A 14,123-nucleotide genomic window follows, 5' to 3' on the forward strand; every position below is an offset into this window, starting at 1 on the left:
TGTAATGCACAACAGTTATGCAACATGTCACATGATCAAAAGAATGGCCAACTATGCTTGTTGGTGGTGGTGGTTGTTGTACTGAGGATGAAGGGGAAAAGTGTACAGTAGGGGATGAGTGGACTTCGCCTTCAGAAGGCGCGACCCAGGACCTCGTAGCGGGTGAGCTCCTCGGAGTAGTCGGAGAGGAAGTCGCTGTGTTCGTGCTTTACCCAATCTAGATAGAGCATGATCCTCCGCTCATGCGGGATGCTTCGGAACAGCCGCGCGAACGACCATCGGCTCACTCCTGCTCGGCCCAAGCAACACACGACACACGACACACAACACAACGCACGACACACGGCACACGACACACGACACACGACACACGGCACACGACACACGACACACGGGGCTTAGAGTTGGGGTTTGATTCTGGGCGGAGGAGGTGCTACTGACCTTCGGTGAAGATGCCGGCGAGGAGGGCCTGCAGAACGGCGGAGATGGGATTGAAGAAGCACGTCCACGGGATGAGGAAGGCCGCCACGAAGTAGTGGTGCATCGAAAATCGGAATCGGTTGTGCCTGTGGTGACAAAAAGGGTGAGCCGCGCAACCCGCAAGTCGAGCTAGGCCCATTACGATCTCTCCACGTCACGGCGAGGCGAGTGGTACCACAGCCCGGCGAGGCCGATGAGGTAGAGGAGAGTGACAAAGACGCCGTAGACGATGACGAACAGGACCATCGTGAACCAGTCGCCAAGGTACTGCCCATGGTCACCACCACGCACACATCCGTTCATTTCAGTTCACACGACGACACACACACGCGCGCGCGCACACACACACACACACCACACACACACACACACACACACCACGACACACACGGTACCAAGAGCCACAGGTGGAAGCCGAGGAATGGGATGAGGAAGAGCACGACCAGCGCCAGCGCGCTCATCTCAGCGCAGGTGAGGCGGAGCCAGTAGCCGGTGCTCAGCTTGGTGCCCAGGCGATTGAACACCTTGAGCTTCTCCAGATGCGAGTACTGCAGGCCCACCAGGAAGGGCAGCACGTAGAAGCAGTAGTTGTACTGTGGAGCATCGTGTCGATCGTGTGTGTGTGTGTGTGTTGTGTGTGTGTGTGTGTGGTGTTGTGTGTGTGTGTTGTGTGTGTGTGTGTTGTGTGTTGTGTGTCGGTTGAGTTCGCGAGCAGGCATTGATTGGTGCAGATGGGAAGTGAGTGGGTTACCAGCACGCTGAAGCCAAAGTTGTTCTGGTTCATTCCGAGCAGTCGCGCCGTGAGCTCGGCGCCCGCCATGTTGGGCTTGGTCTCGCTGGCGATCGTGTACACCGGTCCCAGGAAGAACAGCACGCAACCCGCCGGAATCAACAACAGAACATCCTGCGCGTGGGTCATCATACCGCCACCGTCAATCACACGACACACGACACACACACGACACACACACGACACACACACGACACACACACGACACACACACGACACACACACGACACACACACGACACACACACGACACACACACGACACACACACGACACACACACGACACACACACGACACACACGACACACACGACACGAAATCAATCAATTGATGATTGATTGGTTGAGGCGTAACAGAGGGGAGAGGAATGGTGAGTGGCGCGTACGTAGTAGGTGCGGGAGGGTCCCTGGAAGGGGTTGTCGCGCCCGCAGGTCCAGAAGGAGACGTAGGTGAAGCCGGCGAGGAGGAGCGCCATCCAGAGCGCGAACGAACTCCACGGCAGACAGGCGGTGTCGAGGTAGTCCACCACGAGCGAGTCTGTCTTGAGCTCCAGGCAGGGCACGAACCACGTGCCCACCGTGAGCGCGCCCAGGGCTGCACACCAGCAAATAATACAAGTTATAAATAAATAAATAACCAAATAAAGGGATAGATTGCGAAGATCTGTGTCTAAAATAACAAATAAATAAATAATATAAATAAATAATAAAAATAATGTTGATGACGAACCGAGGGCGTAGACGAAAAGGGCAGCCAGTCGGCGCCGCGGTGAGTGCCGTCGTTGGAGCACTGCAGCGAAGTCCCACTCGGCAGCTTCGCGTGCCAGCTTGGAGAGCTCCTCGGGCGGGATAGCGGCAGGGGGCGCGTCCTCGCCGCTCCCCTCATGCCCTTGGCCACCAGCTTCGTCTCCGTAATCTCCCTCATCTCCTTCATCTCCCACACCAGCGGCCCATTCGCCGCTCTTGCGGTAGGGACTTCGACTGCCCACGGCCCACGTGCCCGAGCCGTGGAAGGACAGGCTGTTGGGCCGACTGATGGCCGGGCTGCCATATGCCGCCACCCAGTCGTCCCCGTCTCGCTGCAGGTTCGAACTCATTGAGTGGTCCTACCTTCTTCCTCTTCTTCTTCTTTTTGTATCCGTTGCTGAGTGCCTTCGCCGCTGATTGAAATGGTAGTGCGTCGCTGACTCAGAGTCGATCTCTAATCGTTCGATCTCTCTTTCTCTGCCGCCTTTCCTCTTCCCTTTTCCTCTCGAGTTTTCGATGGCCTTTTCTCACGACGAAGAGGCTGAAGATGAAATGAAGTGAGGTTTAGTGTGTTATACAAAAAGTCGTGGTGGCGCCACCATCTAACACCCAACACTCTCTACTCGACCTTCTTGCGGGCGGGGCCAGCCTGCTGGGCGAGCTCGTCGTTCTCGGTCGCCTTCTTGGCTTCGGCCTTCTTTTCTCGGGGCGCGCGGGGCTTGGCGATGACGTAGGAGTCGATGAAGAGCTTGGTGAAGAGCACCATGTACGAGACGTACATGACGAGGCCGGCCATGTTGCTGAGCGGCGTGTCGTTGCAGCGGAGCACGTTGTGGATGACGATGCTGGTGCCGGCCACCATCTGGATGATCTGGAGCGAGGTGATGGCCTGGCGCGTGGCCTGGCTGAAGCGCACGCCGCGGGCGCAGGCGGCGTAGTACGAGTACATGAGCGAGTGCACGATCAGGTTCATGGCCGCGAACCAGCCGCCGTTGGGCAGGCTCAGCGCCCACGCGTTCCAGGCGTAGACGAGGGTCAGCGCGTGGTGGTAGTAGTGCAGGAAGATCAGCGGGCGCTTCCGCAGCACGATGAACAGCGTGTCCACCAGCTCGGGGATCTTGCTCAGGCAGAACAGGTACACCCACGGGTTCTTGGCCTGATTGATCACCACCGCCACCGCCACACAACAGTCAGTATTGGGTGCGCCCGCGACAAAAAAAGGAGCCCAGAAGAACGAAGACGAAATGAAGAACGAAGCGCAAAAATGAAGCGCATGGGTGCGGATAAGCCCGACAATCCCCCCCAACTGGTTGAACAGAGGCCCACAATTGTGGGTACTGCTCTGCGGAGTTGGGTACGAGGACCGGCCGGTGTGGTGGCCACGGCGGGTCCCGCCGAACTCAAGTGACGAGTTCGACACGCCGGAAAGGGAGAAGCCCGAGAGAGAGGGGGGAAAGGAAGAAGATGATGAAAAAGATGAAGACGAGGAAGGAAGGGAGTACCTCGGTGTAGTAGAGGCACATATCGGCGGAGGCGCCGGCGCCGTGGAGCACCTCCTGAAGGATGTAGGGCACGGTGGCAATGGCACCAAAGATCGAGAAGGCGGCGAGAAGAGAGTTCCACCAAAAGAGGGGACCGGAGAGGTCGAACGGCTTCCGGTCGCGCATGGCCCGCTGGAGGACGAAGATGACCACCAGGTAGCCCACGCAGAACGCGGCGGGCACCTCGTAGTGGTCCGCCATCCATCGGTCGGCCCTGCGCCAGTCATGGAAGCGCTCCAGCCACTGCAGCTCCACGTAGTAGCGCGCCGTCTCGAAAGCGGTCGTGTTGGTCATGGTGGTGTGTCGGACAGAGAGAAGAGAAAAAGTAATATCGCCTTTGTTGAAAGTCGGGTACGGGAGTCACACACGCCCGGGAGACACCGGGAGTCACGCACCAACCGGTTTCTTCGGATATAATCTGGCCAATAGGAGAATAGTTGAGGAGGAAACTGCAGCGATGAACCAGTAGCAGTGCTTCCCAACCTTCCGGCCACTTCGGCGCTCTTGGCCCAAATAGAAGACGAACCATGTCTGGCTCCACATTTATGTTTACTGTCGTGTCTCTTCTCACGGTTGGCCACACGTCGGTCATTGGGCTGCAGGGCTCTTCGTCGTTAAGAGAGGATGATGACGTCGTCGTCCTCTTCGGCCGTGACTCTCGTGATGACGGATGGCAGTGGCGGGAGGGGCACGGCTTGTCGAACGATCGGGGTGGCCGAGGGTTGTGCCTGCGCAGCTGTGGTTGGTGGTGGTGGTGACGCCAAGGGCTGGGGCGCTGTGGTCGGTGATGGCTTCCGCTCGGCCGCCACCTTCCTGTCGTCACCCGACGCCTTCTTGTCAGAGCTCTTCTTCTTCTCCTCCTTTCGCAGCTTCTTCTCCTCCTTCCGCTCCTTCTTCTTCTCCTCCTTCTGTTGCTTCTTTTCTTTCTTGTCCGCCTTGCTCTTGTCGGTGTCCCTCTTGCTCTCCTTCTGCGCGCTGTCCTTCTTGCCGTCCTTCTTTTCCTTCTCCTTTTCTTTCTCCTTCTCCTTGCCCTCGATCGTAGAGCCTCCGTCGGGCTTGCCGGTGGCTCGCTTCCTGTTCGATTTGATGATTGTGTTTTTCCTGCGGATGGAGAGCGTCATCACCACTAACGTCCAGGATGCCGCCCTGCGAGACTGGACGTCGCAAAGGCGAAGCGTGCACATGGGGGAAGAGCGTACTTGAGGATGTCGGCGCCCGTCATCTGATCGGCGGGCCAGAACTTGGCGATCTCATCTGCCACCTTCTTACGCTCCTTTCGGTCACTCAGCTTCAGCTCGGTATCCTTCTCGCTGTGTCGATGCGGGCACGTGTTAGCGGCACTGGCCCACTGCTGCGCTGGGCCTCTGCGAACTGGGCAAGAAGTGACGTACTGCAGCTTGTTGTGAAGCTCCACCCGGTTGTCCACCAATTCGAAGATGGTGCACAGGAGGTTGCCCGTCTCGCGGTCCCACTTCCACTTGGCCGTCGGGTTGAGGCCCCGCATTTTGTCGACCTTGGTCTTGAGCTCGTCCAGCAGGGAGTCTATCTTGGCCTCCAGTCTTTCCTCCTCCTCCTCCGTCTTACTCTCGAGGACGCGCTTCATGTGATGCTGCATCCACCCCGTCACCCAACGTGCTATTAGCAACCCTTGACCCGCAAGGTGCCGATTAGTGGGACACGCGCGGTACCTTGAGGGTGCGCTCGTTGAAGGGAAGACTCTTGATCAGTCGCTGGGTGACGTTTGCGGCGATGTGGCCATGCGGGTGCGTCTTTCGGGCCTCCAACGCCACCTGGTACAGATGTGCGTCCAGCTCTCTGGGCAGGCGCTTCTTCCCTCCCTCGGCAAGCGGATCTGCGCTCCCAAGAATTAGATAACAAAAGAGCAAATTATTGCATTCAAGGAGTGTTCCAGGGAGACGTGTACGCAAGGGAATAGCTCTCTCGAGGGCCTGGATTGCGGACTCGACGCTGGGGGAGAGCGCCTGTGTCGACATGCAAGAGATGTTAGTGATGAGACCATCAAGAGTGCGTAGTAGGAGGGATGCAACTCACCGCGGCGGGAGCCTTGGGCTTGGGAGCTGCGAACTGTCCGCTGCTTGCAGACGATGGAGATGCGGACTGGAAGGTAAGGGCCTGGATCTTACTGCCTTTCTTGCCTTCGCCCTCCTTGGCGGGGGAGGAGTCGGCGCTGCCCGTCTTGGTCTTCTTCTTCGGTCGCTCTTTCTTGTCCTTGGCATCGCCGCTGCTCTCTTTGGCTTTGATCTCCTTGCCGTCTTTGTCGAGCGAGCGCTTCCTCTTCTTCTTCTTTCCCTCCTGCTGTGTGGCCACACAATGCTCAGCATTAGAATGAACAGTAACAGGAGAAGAAAAAGGAGAGGAAGAAAGGAGAACGTACAAAGGCTTGTGCGCTGCTCTCGCTCTCCTCGCTAGCCAGCTCCAGCGTACCCTTGTTGATGAAGAAACCGTCGTGCTTCGTCTTCGGCGCATCAGAGTAGGTTTTCTGTTTGGGGGTATAAGTAAGGCACCACCGTCAGACCACCGTGGGCAAGTTTGCGGAAGAAGAATGGGAAAGGACAGCGCCGCACCCAATCGCTGTCATCAATGAACGAATCCTCAAAGTCGTAGTCGTCCTGTTTGCGTCCTTTGCTGTATTCCCCACCGTACATCCGCTCAATTCGTTCGATGACTCCAGTGTATCTGTTTGTCTTGGGACCAGCGGGCAGCATGTTCTCTATCTCTGATGGGCTCAGCTCCCTCTGTTGTGTTGTTGTGGATTCGCCTCCATTAGACCCGAATTGATCCCGAATTTCTTGCCGGCACGTACCTCCTCAATTTCATCCAAGCTGTCTTCTTCATCTTCATCATCATCGCTGGAGTCACTGTCCTCGTCGTCATCTTCTTCTCCTTCAAGGCCCTCCTCTTCCATCCCATCTTCGTAATCCTCATCTTCCGATGATTCGCCTAATTGTTCTCGATACTTGGCCATTACCTCGGCAATGTCCACAATCGTGGGCGCATTACTGTTCTTCCCACTGAGTAAAGGTATCTCGATGCGTATAGTGGGCTTGCTCAAGTGGTCCTCCTTCGGCTGCGCGATAGGCAGCACCGCCTCCATCTTCTTGCTCTCTACTTTTTGTGCCGAGTCCTTAGGGTGAGCGGCCCCTGCCGCGTCACTGCAGCTTTGGTCCAAGCTGCTGCCGACCCCGCACGACGCAGCACGCGCACCACTCAGACCGCCGCCTTTTTTCCCATGCCGCCGTGCAGCGATTCCGTCCAAGGCACCACCCAATGGGACATTCCACACCTCGGGGACGTACGTATCAGTCGATATGCACGAGGCGAAGGTGCACGAGCACCTACCCGATCACCCCCAAGATACTCGCCGGCACTGATGGTCACCAGTGCAATAAGACACCCACGCTGGCCAGCGCACGCCGAGAGCTCGGCACTGCGTGGCCACGCAGGGACAAAAATGTGGGTCGACAAATATTTCTCGGTCGACAGAAAGTTTGTACAGAAGACGAGGGCAAGCGCCATCAGCATCACGGGTAGGGATGATAGGTGGGGGAGGAAGGAGACGCGCCGGTGTGCTGCATCGGGGTCCTGGGTGCGCCAGCCCCTCGATTCTTCTTGGTGCGCTGCAGTCGGTCGAACTCCTGCAGCAGCCGATCGCGGTCCGACGCGTTGTCGTTCATGCGTGCCACCAGCTCCTCCATCCGCCTGTTCATTCGTTCCAAAAAGTCGCTGTAGTCTTCCATCTGTCGCACAACACATCCACACCCGCACGCGCATCCACATCCACAGCCACATGACGGTCAGCGGTCAGAACAAGCGCAAGTTGCACAAAGTGTGATGTTGTGATGTTGGGTGGCCGTGCCTGCTGCAGGTCGGCGGTGAGCTGTGCGACTTGAGCTTCGTGCTTGGACAGCTCCGCTTCGTACTTGAGGACATAGTCCTTCAACGAGGCCTTCTCCTCCTCCAAACGCGCGATCGCTGTGCGCGCACGGCAGGTGAGTGTGCACCTACGAGAGATCACAAAAAAGAGGGTGACCCGTACTCATGTCCTGCAGCTCCACGGTCGACTTGGCAGAATCGCTCGCCTGCGCGAGCTCCCGCATTCGCTCGCTCATTCGGTCCTTCTCGTGCCGCAATCCTTCGTTATCTACGGGCGTGCAAATATTTTAGCACACACTCAAAAGTCGTGCTTGACCACCTTGCGGCGCGCGAGGCGATTACCTTTGCGCAATCGATGGAGCTCGTTGTCTTGCAGCTCCTTCCCGCGCTGGAGCAGGCTGAGCTCCTCTTTCATGCTCTCCCACTTGGTGATGTGCCGCTGCAGGTGTTCCCTCACCTCTCGCGACTCCTCGGCCTTTCTTCGCTCCATGTCGAAAAGCTCTTCGTAGCGCTTACATCGTTGTTGCTGAAGTCACACCAACCGCGCGGTGAGGCCCTGTCTTTTTGCTCCCCAATTGGGACCCCACACCACCATTCACGACTTGACTTACCTCTGACCGCAGCGAGGTTTCGACGTGCTGCAGCCTGTGTCGCAGTTCCGCCACAGCTTGATTGAGAGAAGCGCTTTCCTCCTTTGCCTCGTCGAGATCCTTCTTGAGCACTGTACGAAGAATCGGGGCAGGTTAACAAAAAAAGTGGCCCAGGTCGCATGTTCACAGAAGGGAGGCGTCGGCGGTACTCGTGCTGAGATCGTTGAGTCGGCGGTTCGTAGTCAGCATGTCCTGCAGCTCCTTCTCCTTGGTGTTGAGCACCTGCAGCGTGTAGGCGAGCTTGGCCTCCTTCTTCTGGAACTTCTTCTGATAGAAGTTCGAGTCGGCAAGCAGCTGCCTGATCCTGTTCGCCGCGTCCTAGTTGGCCAACACGATGAAATGTTAGCTGACGAGCGATACTAAAGGAGGTGAGCGATAATAAACTACGCGCCTCGTTTTCCTGGCTCACACCGGTGAGCTGCTGCGAGAGCGAAGAGACCTGGAAGTTAAGGTCGTTGCAGGATCTCTGCAGTCGGTTCTCCTGCACGCGTTGCGACACAGAAACATGTCAGATCGTGAAATGCACGGCTAGAAGCCCTCCCCCCGCGACTGAGCCCAGGCCACAGGCACGCTCACGCCTAACGCCTCGCGCTTACCCTGGCGGTTAGGTCCTCGATAAGCTTCCTCGCTCGATCCAGCTCCCTCTCGCGTGCGGCCAGAGTATCGGATTGCACTTGACACTTCTGCTCGAGAACGCCCAGTGCCTGCGAGCGCCAGTGGTACCGGCATTAGGAGACAAAAAATGGAAGTTTTGCAGTGAGAGCGAAGGGCAGCTTTACCGTTTTGGTTTCGTGGTAGTCGTCGAACCGCTGCGTTCTATCAGCTAACAGAGCGTCCAGTCGGTTTCGTTCCTCCTCGATCTTTCGCATGTTGGTCCGCGCGTCGATCAGCTCCATCTCCAGCCGCTGCTTTTCCTTCTTCTTCTCGTGCAGCTGCATGATCATGTCGTCGGTCTCAGATCGCGATTCGCTATCTTCATAAAAGGTCTTGTCGGGCAGATAGAGAGAAAGAGAGGGTCAGAAACGTTCCGCATGGTTCGACAGGGTGCCATACATACCTGTGGAGCTCTCTGCTGCAGCTGTTTGATGATGTTGTCCTTCTCCGCCACAAGCAGCGAAGTGTGCTCGAGCTCGGCCGTCAAGAATCGAATGTTGCTCTCGAGATCCTTGATCAGCTCGTGCTCTCGGGCCGAGCTCCCGGGGGGCGAAGAGCCGACGGGCTGGTAGGGTGCGCGCGCCACGGGGGGCGATGGCGAAGACGCCGCGGCCAACTTGAGCTCGGTACGGAGCGATTCAACGTCCTCTTTGAGCTTCTTGACCTGCAGCTTCAGTTCTCTGTTCTCGTCTTCCGTGCCCTGTGCACGCGTGAGAATTGCACACTTACGTAGACGCGAATTTCAACGCAAAGGATTCCTACCTTGAGCTTGTCGTAGTATTCTTTGTTCTTCTTGTTGAGCATCTCCCGCTCAGATACGATTGTTTTGATGGAGGAGTTGACTGACTCGGCAAACTCTTCCAGCTTTCGGCCCGCTTCGCCCTTGTTACTGCATTCACACATCACGTGAGTGGACGTCAGATATCACACAGTGACACACACACACACACACACACACAGAGAGAGAGGAGGGCGAGGGAGGTGCATTACGTGCGCAGCTGCCGTTCTAGAAACTCTTTCTCTCGCTGGAGGGTGTCCACCTGATCTTCGAGGGTCCTCAGCTTCTTAATCTCGCCACTCACTTGGTGGCGGCCGCTGAGGCTCACGCTGATGCTGCTTCGTAGCTTTCGATCGTCGTCGCCGTCAATCGTCTTCCTCGCCGTGGCCGCTGCCAGCAAGCGGTCCCTTTCTTTCTTGAGTAGCTCGTTTTCCTGCTTCAACCGCGCCGTCGTTGTGGCATCGCTCGCACCTCGTGATTCATCATCGGTGCCGGCCTGCGCTTCCTCTAACACTCGCTCCAGCTGCGTCTGAAGCTCCCGGATCTGTCTGTCCTTCTTTTCTGTCATCCGCAGCAGCTGCTCGTTCTCTCGTATCAACCGCTCGTTAGAGCTCTTCAACAGTTTCGACTGCCAAGCCACAATTATTATAATAGTGTTAGAAATAAAATAAAAAAATAGAATAAAATAGAATAACAAGACGCAGAGTGGAGGCGGTACCTGGTGCTTGCAACTGTCAAGCTCATCGGTCGAATGTTCGAGCTTCTTGCAGAGCGCAGCCACGAGGGAGAAGCAACTGGCGGTAATCTCACCCGAAATGCCAAATTTGCTGCGTAGGCTCTCCTCCATTCGCTCTATGTCACTGTCGGTGGGGAGTTGCGGAGACGCCTTCTTGGATGAGGACCGGCTCGGGGCCTCTCGAGACCGCTTATAGTCCCCAGACGCCGCAGCTCCATTTCCATTATTTTTGGCCGTGTCGTGCATTCCACTTCCTCCTCCATCTTCCTTGCGGCGAGCACTCATTCCCAATGTGCCAGGTGTCCAATGAGCATTCACGCACCCAAAATCGAGGTTGACCCTGCCCAATACTCTTGATCAATGGAAATCTCTTCTCGATCCAACAAATCGCGAGAAAAGGCAGAGAAACGCGCGCTCGTTTGTGGCGCCATACCGGTTTGGCGCCTTTTTTGCAACGGCTGTCCGGAAATATCCCACAGGACAGTTTTCGTTTCTGGCAATTTATTTGGTGTTTTCGCGCACCATAAGCCTGACTTTCGCCTCCTGTGCATCATTCGGCCACCAGTCCCTCCTCATTCGTCTCTGATCGAGAATGCTGCCTGCCTCTGTGCCCATGTCGGGGACGCCGACCAAAGCAGACAAATCCCTGCGCTCGCTCTTCTGCGGGGCCGCGAATCATCTCACGCAGCTCTACATGTCGAGCCTCAAATTGGAGAAGGGGGCGACCAAGAAGGGCTATTGCCGAGCTGTTGAAGACTTGATCAAGTTCCTTCAACTCCAGCAACAGTATGGAAGAACGATTTCGATCGAATCGCTCGTAGATCATCTCAAGACGAAAAAGCGCGAGATTTTGCAGCGAGAGGATAACGATTTCGGCGAGGACGAAGATGAGCATGAAGAAGGGGATGAAACGCCAGTTCTCGGTGTTCCCCTCGGCGAGAACAAGTCTCCAGCAGCGGCCCCGACCCCGTTCGGTTCCACTACGCGCTCCCTGGCCTCCCAATTCGAAGGGTTGAGTGCGAGCGGCGGAGGTACATTCGGCTCCTCCTCCGACCACATGCCAAGGATGGGATCAGCAACGATCGGCGCCACTCCTGCTCCCGTTCACTTCGGCTTCGCGACTGCCCCAGCTGCATCAAGCACGCCGCTACTCCAGCACGCACCTCAGCACTCGCATGCTGGCACCTCCGCCTCTTCCGCGACCACTACGAGCGCGCAGTTCCCGTCGTCCACCTTCAGAGACGCCGTCTCGGTGCCCTTTCCTCTCTCCTCCTCTTCCTCTGCCAGCTCTGCCATCAACAACAGCAACAACAATCCGTTCGCCCCGCTCGAGCACGGCAACGGCATGGGACGGAAACGGCAGTACTTCGAGTTTTTCTTCGATGCTCCGCCCAACCTCACCGTGCCCTCTGGCGGCGCGCTGCCCGCCAACGGCGGCGGCTTCCAGTTCACGCCGTCGTCGCACTCCACCTCGACGTCCATCTCGCCCGCGGCTGCTCCCTCGTCTTCGTCTCTCGTCGGTTCATCGTCGGCCGGCGGCGGCGCAGGCGAGAGCGACGGCGCGATGGACTTCAGCTGCTACGAGCACCAGGTCAAGAGGTATCGAAGGGAGGAGGAACAACAGCAACATCAGCAGCACAATCCGCCACCACATCGCACGTCGGCCAACACCTCCTAATCCCTCCGCCTCCACCCTCCTCCTTGCCTCATCATGTACATAACAAGGCCATTGCTTCCCTCTTGCCCCTCCGCCCCAGCCTGTTCTCCAGTAAAGCCTCTTGTCCACCACAACCTTGTCAGCTGCTACTTGAAATGCCCATGCTGGTGCAGCCACACATGAAGAAAGAGAAAGAGAACAACAGCAGCAACACCAGCAAGCTGTCTCTTGCCAGACTGAGGGTGTTGGAGTTGAGTTGCCAGCACAACTTGACATTGAGCAGTGGGTACCAAATAAAATGACTGGGCTGAGTACAGTTGAAAATTCGCTGACAGTCTGCACACAACAACCTCAGTATCAAAATGCAGCTATCACAGGCAGATATCACAAGGGAAGTGAAGAGGAGAGTGCCCACAAACATTCTGAACAACATCATCACATTTGTGACTGCCCAAGAGCCAAAGCTGTGGGGACAAACTCAAGGTGCCCAGTTCATCCATTACTACATGCTTCTGGTGCTCTACAAGGATGCCTTTGCTGTTGGCTACACTTGGCTCTATGCAAGGGTGAAGAAGTGGCTGCAAAGCTCAAGCAGGACTCTGTGCCACAACACACAGTTGCTACAGACCTGCTTCAAGGAATGGGGGAAAACAAAGGTGGAATTAGGAAAGCTCAAGAGCTGGGAAAGGAAAGCAGCCAGCCTTGCACTCAAGGGTGTGGTCATGAAAGGAAGCCTGTGGATGGATAGCTTTGATGCACATCTCAAGGGGAAGAGCACTGTCTCCCACAAGTCCCCATCTTGGTTGTTCAAGTGCAATTCTCCCACACAGCAATTCATGGTTCTCCAAGATGCTGAAGGAGTTGTCTGCACCCTCTGGGGAGGGTATTCCCCCAAGGTTTTCAATGGAGACTTCCTCAAGATGAACCAAGATTGGATCAAGCAGTCCCTTGCTGGTGTGACTGTTCTTGCTGACAACCATTTTGAGTGGGCAAAGAAGCACCTCCACAGCATCAAATTCATCACAACCATCAGGTGAGCTCAAGGCAACTCTATGACCAGTGTGGGGCTGGCAACTCTGACCAAGGACAAGCAGAACTACAACAAGGATCTACACACAGCTCACACACAAGTGGAGGGAGGGATTGGCAGGCTGGAAGCGATCTTCAATGCACTCAAGTGTCCCTGGGGCAAGGAAGAAGACCAACAAACCTCACTTGGGTGTGCTGTGGGGATTGCCAATGTTAGGTGTTGAATGAAAACAGATTCTCTTTTTCTTCTTTTATTGTTTCTCATGTTCATCACCTTGACCTTGGCCCATGCACCCAACACAAAAAAAATGTACTCATGCCAGTCATTTTATTTGGTACCCCCTGCTCATTCATGAGACTCTCAGTGTCAACAGGAAAGCACCAGGTGGACCTGAACCTTTGGCCATGTGCCTCAGTATCTCATCCAGGATGTGCTCATCCAGCACTCTTGCCATGTTGTCCAATGACACAGGTCCCTGGGCTTGTCCCTGATTGTCTTTAGCTCCAGCTTGAGTGGCACTTTGACATGGGCACATGTGCATAGGAGGTGAGACCTATGAGAGGGAGCAGGCCATCACCAGCACACTCATTAATTCCACGCACATTCACCATGAGGTGTGGATAACCAGTGCAGGAGCCCACTGACAAACTGGCCAAGGGCAAACTGGGCAGAGTCCAACAAGAAGACAAAAGGCATCGATTATGAAAACAAAAAGTCCGAGTTTTCATTGGTGCGCTCCTGCCAAGTTAAAATGGGCCAGTAGGGTGTTGGCCATAGGATCGGCATCCGGATATTTTCCGAGTGGTTTCCTGAATTATTTTGCCACGTCCTCTGCCCAGCAAAGAACTGTGCCTCTTCTGTCTCACAACCCGGCAAGATGAAGTGGACAGGCAAACCAGAAGTTCGCTTCTTCATGCTGCAGCTCATGGCCACTTTCGTACAGCACCCTCTCTTCTTTCAGCAGCTGTTAGCCCTCATGCATCCTCGTCAACGGCCTCGCCTTACAGGTTGTGATGCTGCCACTGCCTTTTTCCACCGTTGTGGGCGCGTTCGGCCTCACCTGGCTGTCTGCTTTGGCGGTCGCCATCTATTTTGTGAGGTACAAACAACACGCCACTAACTCCACGACTGCTCCCTCACAACCGTCCATCTAAGTGTTGTTGTTGTG

At 56.0% G+C, this 14,123-nt stretch overlaps 6 protein-coding genes across 6 annotated transcripts; 2 read left to right on the plus strand and 4 right to left on the minus strand.

Annotated features, from left to right (window-relative positions):
* Positions 1 to 131: 131 nt before the first annotated feature.
* On the minus strand, positions 132 to 2,365 carry ACA1_307880 (uncharacterized protein; the record flags this gene model as incomplete). Its single annotated transcript, XM_004349629.1, has 7 exons — positions 132 to 289; positions 442 to 566; positions 656 to 747; positions 876 to 1,028; positions 1,232 to 1,384; positions 1,655 to 1,863; positions 1,999 to 2,365. 7 exons carry the CDS (start codon positions 2,363 to 2,365, stop codon positions 132 to 134), a joined length of 1,257 nt encoding a protein of 418 aa, XP_004349679.1.
* Positions 2,366 to 2,634: 269 nt separating this feature from the next.
* ACA1_307890 (fatty acid elongase) lies at positions 2,635 to 3,850 on the minus strand (the record flags this gene model as incomplete). The annotated part of the gene is made up of 2 exons (XM_004349630.1): positions 2,635 to 3,171; positions 3,518 to 3,850. The coding sequence occupies 2 exons, from the start codon at positions 3,848 to 3,850 to the stop codon at positions 2,635 to 2,637; spliced, it is 870 nt and encodes a 289-aa protein (XP_004349680.1).
* Positions 3,851 to 4,170: 320 nt separating this feature from the next.
* Positions 4,171 to 6,671, minus strand: ACA1_307900 (uncharacterized protein; the record flags this gene model as incomplete). Its single annotated transcript, XM_004349631.1, has 8 exons — positions 4,171 to 4,702; positions 4,756 to 5,165; positions 5,245 to 5,408; positions 5,481 to 5,538; positions 5,609 to 5,872; positions 5,952 to 6,056; positions 6,142 to 6,312; positions 6,381 to 6,671. 8 exons carry the CDS (start codon positions 6,669 to 6,671, stop codon positions 4,171 to 4,173), a joined length of 1,995 nt encoding a protein of 664 aa, XP_004349681.1.
* Positions 6,672 to 7,098: 427 nt separating this feature from the next.
* Positions 7,099 to 10,379, minus strand: ACA1_307910 (uncharacterized protein; the record flags this gene model as incomplete). Its single annotated transcript, XM_004349632.1, is given in 13 exon segments — positions 7,099 to 7,314; positions 7,329 to 7,549; positions 7,614 to 7,718; positions 7,793 to 7,976; positions 8,062 to 8,171; positions 8,250 to 8,418; positions 8,510 to 8,581; positions 8,697 to 8,804; positions 8,880 to 9,086; positions 9,158 to 9,454; positions 9,517 to 9,643; positions 9,745 to 10,160; positions 10,251 to 10,379. The coding sequence occupies 13 exon segments, from the start codon at positions 10,377 to 10,379 to the stop codon at positions 7,099 to 7,101; spliced, it is 2,361 nt and encodes a 786-aa protein (XP_004349682.1).
* A 481-nt stretch (positions 10,380 to 10,860) lies between these two features.
* Positions 10,861 to 11,946, plus strand: ACA1_307920 (uncharacterized protein; the record flags this gene model as incomplete). The annotated part of the gene is made up of 1 exon (XM_004349633.1): positions 10,861 to 11,946. One exon carries the CDS (start codon positions 10,861 to 10,863, stop codon positions 11,944 to 11,946), a length of 1,086 nt encoding a protein of 361 aa, XP_004349683.1.
* A 485-nt stretch (positions 11,947 to 12,431) lies between these two features.
* On the plus strand, positions 12,432 to 12,878 carry ACA1_307930 (uncharacterized protein; the record flags this gene model as incomplete). Its single annotated transcript, XM_004349634.1, has 1 exon — positions 12,432 to 12,878. A coding segment is annotated over one exon (447 nt), but the record flags the coding sequence as incomplete, so codon positions are not given.
* Between the last annotated feature and the right edge of the window lie 1,245 nt (positions 12,879 to 14,123).

This window comes from Acanthamoeba castellanii (assembly GCF_000313135.1).
Source record: "Acanthamoeba castellanii str. Neff unplaced genomic scaffold scf7180000083687, whole genome shotgun sequence".
NCBI lineage: Eukaryota > Discosea > Longamoebia > Acanthamoebidae > Acanthamoeba > Acanthamoeba castellanii.